The sequence below is a fragment of the Benincasa hispida genome, unplaced genomic scaffold (assembly GCF_009727055.1).
Source record: "Benincasa hispida cultivar B227 unplaced genomic scaffold, ASM972705v1 Contig557, whole genome shotgun sequence".
Taxonomy (NCBI): domain Eukaryota; kingdom Viridiplantae; phylum Streptophyta; class Magnoliopsida; order Cucurbitales; family Cucurbitaceae; genus Benincasa; species Benincasa hispida.
Window position 1 is genome coordinate 711,852 of NW_024064924.1, and position 8,772 is coordinate 720,623.

The 8,772-nt window shown below is 32.8% G+C and overlaps 1 protein-coding gene and 1 long non-coding RNA gene across 2 annotated transcripts; one reads left to right on the forward strand and one right to left on the reverse strand.

Annotated features, from left to right (window-relative positions):
* Positions 1 to 2,596: 2,596 nt before the first annotated feature.
* LOC120069732 lies at positions 2,597 to 4,480 on the forward strand. Its single transcript, XR_005479650.1, has 3 exons — positions 2,597 to 2,752; positions 2,851 to 3,012; positions 4,239 to 4,480. It is a non-coding gene; the product is annotated as an uncharacterized LOC120069732 (long non-coding RNA).
* A 551-nt stretch (positions 4,481 to 5,031) lies between these two features.
* LOC120069712 (embryo-specific protein ATS3B-like) lies at positions 5,032 to 7,186 on the reverse strand. Its single transcript, XM_039021502.1, has 3 exons — positions 6,988 to 7,186; positions 6,773 to 6,880; positions 5,032 to 5,529 (listed from the first exon to the last, which is right to left on the reverse strand). The coding sequence occupies exons 1-3, from the start codon at positions 7,117 to 7,119 to the stop codon at positions 5,170 to 5,172; spliced, it is 600 nt and encodes a 199-aa protein (XP_038877430.1). The 5' UTR covers positions 7,120 to 7,186; the 3' UTR covers positions 5,032 to 5,169.
* Positions 7,187 to 8,772: the final 1,586 nt, after the last annotated feature.

Below are 8,772 nucleotides of genomic sequence, written 5' to 3' on the forward strand. Positions count from 1 at the left end.
AAATCAGACGAATCCCCAAAATGATAGGTTTGAATCGGTGACCTGACCACTCGCACCCATACAAATCAAAGAATCGCCCTCAATGGCAGGAGTTCCCAACTCATTCAAGATTGAGGTCATGTTACCTATGGTCATCCTAGTGAAGTGAAGTCTCTGTCATGAACGATGTAATATAACAAGACGTTAACACTTCGTGATCAGGTTTTATACAAACTCTTTGTATAGGATGCCCCCGCCCGCATGTCCTCAATACGAATGATCAGGATCAGATCATCTGTCATAAGTCACAAAACTTGTGACCATTCCACAAAGCGGGCCGCATCCGTAGCGCTACCAGGATAAGGTTTCCCTCCTATATCCATATATTATAGACCATTTTGGTTATCACTCAAGACGTGATCCACTTATATGTCACCACATACATGCTTGAGTCACATACAGATAACCAGGGATTTTATGTTTATTGGTTTGTGATAAAACAAATAAAACAAGTAACTGAACAAAAATTCAAGATGTGAAGTAAATATCATATATTAACAACAGAAGCGTTCGTACAAACTGTTTACAAACTACAGGACACGAGACTTTAGGGCATCAACTCCAACACTATGGTCATCCTGGTGAAATATAAGTCTCTGTTATTAACGGTGTTATATAATGAGACTATTCATTTTGTGGTCTGTTCTTATACAAACTTCTTTGTATAAAGCATCTCTGCTCACATGTCTCTACATGAACGATTAGGAACAGATCATTTGTGGCACTTTACAACAATTATAACATCTAGAAAGTGGGTCATATTCGTAGTGTCACCAAGATAAGATACCCAGCTTTATCCATCTACTATGGACCATTTAGGTTATCACTTAAACATGATCCACTTGTATGTCTCTACATACATGTTTAAGCTACAGAAGATAACCTCGGATGTTAGTTTATTGGTTTTGTGGGTTAATGCTACTAAATATCAAATAAAATACCTTAGATTTTATTAAATAAATAAATCGTTTGTACATTACCATTACAAACTACAGAACCCACAAGATTTAGAGCATCAATCCCAACATAAGAAGGGTTTGGTTTTGGTTGTTTGCTATTTTTACGGAAGTGCCCTTGAGATATCGCAAAAAGAAAAGGGACCGTACGAATGGTTGGGAAGGATAAGGAAATGGACAAAAAGGTGGTCAGTGGCTATTATTGATAGAAGCTACCACTGATAGCATATTATTGATGATAAAAGTTAACATTGATAGCACATTATTAGTGATATAAGCTACCACTAATAGCACATTATCGATGATAGAAGTTACCACTGATAGCATGTTATTGGTGATAGAGAGTTATCACTGATAGCATGATATAAGTGAGATCATTGATAGCATCGTATCAGTGATGTTATTAGTGAAAGAAGTTACACTAATAACCACGATATGAGTGATATTAGTGATATCAGTGATAGAACTTAGATGATATCTATATATCGAGTTTCTTTCAATGTTGATAACCAGTTATAGAAGTGTATCATTGATGGTCTTAAGTGTTAATATTTCAACGTTGATTCTAATTGATGGAAGTCTATCATTGATAGGAACTAATAGATGCTATTAATGATAGCCATGATAGAAGATTATTTGTGATAGCTATTGTAGTAATCTTTCAAAGTTGATACTCATTTATGAAAGTCTAACAATGATATCAACTAATAGTTTTCCATTATTTGTATAACTTAATCTTTCAAAGTTGTTGGTTTTCTTTCAAAGTTGATGACTACTTATAAAAAAACTATCATTGATAGCTACTGATAGTCTTAAGTATTAATATTTTAAGGTTAATTCCAATTGATGAAAGTGTATCAATGATAGGCATTGATAACTACTAGCAAATTGAAAGCCAATATTTTTGGATTATATAAATATTTCTCAAATTAAAAGTTACCACTGATAGTAGCTATCAATCATAACTGCTGATAGAAATTATTAATGGCTATCATTAATAGTTGCTATCAATGATAGTTTTCAATTTGAGAAAACCAGAAAGAAGCGAGCAAAACGATGACTAGGTTTGAATTTTTTAGTCTTTTATCATTTTTTTTATACATATGCAATTATTTTATCCTTGTACTACATATTTTGTTATTTTGGGTTTGAATTCCATTTATGCAACTAGTCCTAAAGTTAAGTTAGGAGCATTTTGCAATCGTGAGGATTAAAGTGCTTGTTTTGAAACTTAAGACTAAATAGACATGAACTCCAAATCTCATGGACCACATTTTGCCAAAAAAACAACGCATTAATAACAGGAAAAAAAAAAAAAAGTTTTGTTGCTTGGAAACCTACCATTCACAATTAGTTTTGTTGGTTACAAAGATTGAGGATTGCTTGCATTTTGCATTTGGTATAAACCTTTTATTTATGAGCAAACACACATACAAAAAGAAAATAATAATTTAAAAATGTTTCTTTTTAAAAGAATTTGCTGCACCTAAATATTTTTGCTTTATTTATTTATTTATTCATTTATTACTTTCCCTTCCCCGTATTGAGAATGAGAACCTACCTAGTCCAATCACAAATCCACCATAAATTTGATTCGAGCCAAGGCCCATGGACCAAAAATCAAATGCTCTGTAAAAATGGCGACACCTCTACTTCCTTTCTTCATCTTTTCCTTCTTCTCCATTTCTTCTGTCGCTCAGTCAACCGGTTCTCTGCCTCAAACTGCTCCAAAATCCCTATCCATCGGCTATATTCAGGTTACATTTATCACTTTCTCTTTCATTCCTCCATCGATATTCTTATCTGAGTTTCTCTGAATGAACACTATAATTTACATTTAAAACACTATAATTAGTTGGTTGGCGGTGGAGTGGTTGTCGGAGGTAGACGGTGGTGGGTGCTAGCGGTCTCCAGCGGAGGCAGTGACCAGTGGCAGGAGATGGGAGTCGTCAATGGCAGCAGGAGGCCGCTCGTTGATGGTAGTTTCCAACAATGGTGTTCATGAAAGAGAACTAATGTGAGGATATTTTGGTCATTTCCATATATCAGAAACGTACAATCAAAAACACTTCTTTTACCGTAATCTATTTATCACTTAAAAGAAAAGTAGGACAGAGTAATAAAGTAGGAAAAGTTTGAAAATATCTCTACTTACCTCAAAGATTCTAAGACTTAGTTCTCATATCAAATGATAAGACAATCTTAGTACTCAGTTCAAAAATTCAAGCTTTTCTTAAAGAGAAAACCCTTGAATCAAATAAATTAATAAGTCAACCAAGAGATTAGGCTAGAACGGATTATCTTTTAAGATCAAGGATCTAGAAGTAAAATTTGAAAATTTTATCCTAAATTGAGTTACTCCACGATCAAACTTGATCAAAGTTAGATTGAATGGCTCGGATGCATTAGATCACAAGAATTGTATTAAAACTTAAAAATTGCAAATTTCTAAGGAAAAAGTCTCAAACACATGAGCTCAAATTTCATTCATAAGGAATATGATTACTAGATGAATTTATATAGCCTTTAAGAGATTGTAATCTATTTAATCTAAAAAAGTCAAAAGTCAAAATAAAACATTAAAAAAAGAAATCATCTTCTCGACAACCATCTTTTCAACTTTAATGCATCTCAATTAAATAAAACAGTATTCATCTTATCTTTTCAACCACCATCTTTAATGCATCATCATTAAAGAAAGCAACCTCTATCTTTTCAATTACCATCTTTAATGCATCTTCTTCTAGAAACATTAACTAAACATAAAAGATAAAAGAAACTCGATTACAATAAAAATGCTATTAGAACTAATAAAAGAAGTTTTCAAAGTACATGGACTTACGTAACTTAAAGTGTACTCCATGGTCTACTTCAACCGAGCAAAAAGGACCTTCATACTCCAAATGGTCCTTCCTCTATTGGATTAACATGTAACACTTAAAATAAAGGATGAACTGACCCTATCTGATTCCGTAAGTGAAGAATGACTGATTATTGAATCTTTGTTGCCTTCAATCATATAATAGAACCAATCGAAAAGTGTGGAACAGATTCATCTAATTATGAATCCATCAGTCTTAATGCTTTATTACACTACCTTTTATGAGATGACCCATAGACCTTACATATTACATATTGGAATCATATATCATTCATATTCTTTTTCTCTTTTTTTCACCCTTCCATTTATCCACATACTTTATTGCTTCACAACTCATAATCGGATTGTTTTTATGGAAGAAGGAACCGAGAAGAAAGTATCAGCAACAACAGGTTTTATTACGGGACAACTCATGATGTTCATAATCTATTATGCGCCTCTGCATCTAGCATTGGGTAGACCTCATACAATAACTGTCCTAGCTCTACCGTATCTTTTGTTTCATTTCTTCTGAAACAATCACAACACCAAGATTTTTATATCATTAATAAAAGGGAAAATTTTAAAAAAATATCTTTCCTCTGTAGTCTTTAGAAGTTACAATATTTTTTTCCTTTAAATTACCGAACACTATTTCATGTTTTCAGTTTTAGTATAATGTTTTATCTAACAAATTTCTATTCAAATATTAGTTTTGAAACATTTATTAAAAAAATATAAAAAAAAATAATAATAATAATATTACAATTTGAAGGAACAAAAGTATTTTTAAACAAGTATAAAGTTAACAGAGGTTTTTTTGTTACAAATAATAATAATATAATACATTAAATTAACCTATCATGAACTATTAAAAATCATATCAAACCACCAAAATTGATAAAAAAGAATTTTTTACTATCTCTAGTTCACGAAACTGAATCAAGTCCTTGATCGAGCATTGGTGAGTGGAGAAAGGTAATTCTATCCCTTACATTTTCTTGTACTATTATGGCGATTATGATTGTGAGAATCAATCTAACAATAATCAATTAATCAAGTTTGCGTAATTATATTTCCTTGTGTTGTTTGATGTTGTCCATCTTTGGAAAAATAAACAGTAATAATTATAATGACAGATATTCCTCCATTCAATAAACATAACACAACTCCATCAAATCCGATTCTACATACATCATCATATAAAGAGTAAAAAACACAATGAAAATACTGATAGAGCGGTGGATCAAAATTTTAAAAAAAATACATCTAACCCACCAAGCCAACGGCCAAGATACAGAATGAGCATCACATTTACAGCACAGCGCTGCTGAGAAGCAAAGGGATCACAGAAGCAAGCCATTTCCACCTGGGCACGCGGCAGGCGGCGGAGGGGACTGGTGGAGGCGGTGGCGGTGATGGTGACGGAAAGTATTGGCAGTCGTCAAAGCCATACCATGTGTCATTTGGGATTGAGGAGTTGTATTTGTATTTAGCAGTGTCAATATCAGGGCTGGAGATTTCTACAGTCTCTGGTATCCAATTGTCTGAGCCGCTTTTGTAAAGATAAAAGAAACATATTTGGTCTGTGCATGGTCCTATCAGTTCAAATATGTCTTTGCTGCACTTTGCAAATGCATTCTTGCTTTCAACTTCTAGCTTTGGCTCATATATCTGCTTTTCAAGTTCTAAATCAACCATCCTCATCCATTTAAACATGATTTAAAGTGGAAACATAAACCTTCATATAAAGGTTGGTCAGGCAGAGCTTTCTTTTCCTTTTTCTCTTTTCTTCTTTACAGGTCTCTACTTCAACATTAAAATAATAAAGTCCTTTTTCGATAGATTGATTATTAAAACCTCATTTGATAACCATTTAGTTTTTAGGATTTGAGCTTTTGAAAATTAAGTCTATAAATACCCTTTCACCTCTAAATTTCTTGCATTGTTATCTACTTTTTATCAATATTTTAAAAAACTAAGTCAAATTTTGAAGACTAAAATAAGTAGGTTTTAAAAACTTGTTTTTGAACTTTAATTACAACCCTCGTACGTAAGAAAGATGTAAACCAGTATATAAGAAATTGAGGGAAAATAAGCTCAATTTTCTAAAAAGACAAACTTTCAAACCAACTGCATAATCAAAATTCTCTTGTCCTTATCACTCATTTTTTTAAATTATATTATTGAATAAAAACAAACCATGGATGGTACATATTTTGTTCATTTTATCTATTCAATGAATATCTATATTTCCAAGTGTTTAAAGTCACTAAGTCATAGGTTCAATATCGAGTTTATGAATGTATTTAGGCTCTTGTTAGATGACTAATAAAAAGAAGTTAACTGTAATGAAGAAAAATTATTTTCAAGTAGAATTGAATGACTAACAGTGCTACTACCTGTTGTTCCAAAAACAAAATTATGTTTTTAGTTTCGAACTGTTTTGAGTGATTGTTAGATATATGATATTAATTGTGCACCATGCCATAATAAATTAGAACTAATAATAATAAACATACTTGATAACTGATTGTAAGCTTCTACTACCGGTTTAAGTAAAAGTTCAACTTTCCATTTGTTCAATGGAATATAAGAAAGTGCAAGAGAGTCACAAATTGATGAGAAATGCTAAAGAATCGTAATGAAAACAGTCTAATTCTTCCTAAAACTTTAATTTCAGAAAAAGAAAAGGAAAGTCTACATGTTCTACAGCTGTTATTTGTTCTTTTCTTGCAATTCAAAACTCGAATCTTTGAAAAACTTGACCATAATCTAAATCAGACCAGGGAAAGAACTATATTAAATGAAAAACTTCAGCACCAGAATTGTTTCAATTTTCTTGTCTACAGTCTAAAAGCGTTAAAAGATGAACTAATTGCAAAATAATTTAAAGTAAAATCTCCGAAGAACGAACCTGATTTCCATGAGCGTCACCAAACAAAACGCCGATTTCGGCACTAATATGGAAAGGAGATGAACAGCTTGTTGTTATATTAACCCTGTAATTGCAATCTCCCGCTTTCTTCACGAGAAAACACCAAAAGAAGAAGAGAATAGAGTGAGTTTCATTCAGAGAAACTCGGATAAGAATATCGATGGAGGAATGAGAGAAAAAGTGATAAATGAAACCTGAATATAGCCGATGGATAGGGATTTTGGAGCAGTTTGAGGCAGAGAACCGGTTGACTGAGCGGCAGAAGAAATGGAGAAGAAAGAAAAGATGAAGAAAGGAAGTAGAGGTGTCGCCATTTTACAGAGCATTTGATTTTTGGTCCATGGGCCTTGGCTCGAATCAAATTTATGGTGAATTAGTGATTGGACTAGGTAGGTTCTCAATACGGGGAAGGGAAGTAATAAATGAATAAGTAAATAAATAAAGCAAAAATATTTAGGTGCAGTAAATTCTTTTAAAAAGAAACATTCTAAAATTATTATTTTCTTTTTGTATGTGTAGAAAGATGAGAGAGCATATTAGTTAGTTAGTATTGCTCATAAATAAAAGGTTTATACCAAATGCAAAATGCAAGCAATCGTGTCCAAGCAACAAAACTTTTTTTTTTCTATTATTAATGCATTGTTTTTTTGGCAAAATGTGGTCCATGAGATTTGAAGTTCATGTCTATTTAATCTTAAATTTCAAAATAAGCACTTTAATCCTCACGTTTGCAAAATGCTCGTAACTTAACTTTACGGCTAGTTGCATAAATGAAATTCAAACCCAAAATAATAGAATATGTAATACAAGGATATATATAGAACAAAAAATTGTAAAAAACTAAAAAGCTCAAGCCTAGCCACCATTTTGCTCGCTTCTTTCCGGTTTTCTCACATTGAAAGCTATCATTAATAATAGCTATCAGTGATAGTCATTAATAGTTGCTATCAATAGCTATGACTGACAGCTACTATCAGTGGTAGCTTTCAATTTGGGAAATATTAATATAATCCTAAAATATTAGCTTCCAATTTGCTATCAGTTATCAGTAGTTATCATTGAAACGCATTCATCAATTGGAATTAACCTTGAAATATTAACACTTAAGGCTATCAGTAGCTATCTGAAGGGAATCTAAACAGAGATCTCCATGAGCGGAAGCAAGATCTTTCCAAATCCATTGTGAAAGAATTCAAGTCATTCACAAACATATAGAAAAGTTATGCATCTTATACAAAATTACAGCAACCTTTAGTAATCAAATACAAAAGAAACGAGAGACATACCTTTGAAAAACTTTTCTTCTGGAATTCTCTCGCTTTCGCTGTCAAGCCAAACCTCTCGCTCTCGTGAGCAATCGCACAGCAACCTCTCGCTGTCACTACAATCGTCTGGCCAACACGAAAAATTTGATCCATGAATAGCAACTCCTCGACACTACCACTCGACAACCTTGGTAATCTCGGAGTGAGAAATCCAGGAGGTATGGGCTCTGTATGAATTTGGTAAAGGGAAGGAGGAATACAATGACTGAACTACACGATCAAGCAAATGAGAGAAGGGTTATGTCTATTGCATAGACTAAGGATGCTTGATCGTTTAGTAAATCTCGCTCTCGTGAGAATCGTCTACACGATCACTTAGTCTCTCGCTCAATCGTTTAGTAAATCTCGCTAGATCGTTTACATGATCGTTTAGTAAATCTCGCTCTACACGATCGTTTAGTCTCTCGCTATACACGATCGTTCAGTAAATCTCTTTCTGTCGTTTAGTCTCTCGTCAGGGCTATCGTGTAGTCTCTCATGAGTAAACGATTAGTGATTCACTAATTAAGCGATGTCCAAACAAAAATGAAAACATTTTTCATTTTATCCTTTAGTTATGAAAACGGAACATAACCTCCCACTTTCATGCACGGTTAAAGGAGAAACCACCCACAATTATCATATAATTGTTTAATTATAAATAAATATAATAAC

What these genes read in the sequence shown, in the direction of transcription:
- LOC120069712 (XM_039021502.1), bottom strand. Translation starts at nt 7,119, where the DNA reads ATGCTCTGTAAAATGGCGACACCTCTACTTCCTTTCTTCATCTTTTCT. An exon ending in TATCCATCGGCTATATTCAG is followed by an intron (nt 6,881 to 6,987) that starts GTTTCATTTATC and finishes TTTCTCGTGAAG; the next exon opens with AAAGCGGGAGATTGCAATTA. An exon ending in GTGACGCTCATGGAAATCAG is followed by an intron (nt 5,530 to 6,772) that starts GTTCGTTCTTCG and finishes CTTGAAAAGCAG; the next exon opens with ATATATGAGCCAAAGCTAGA.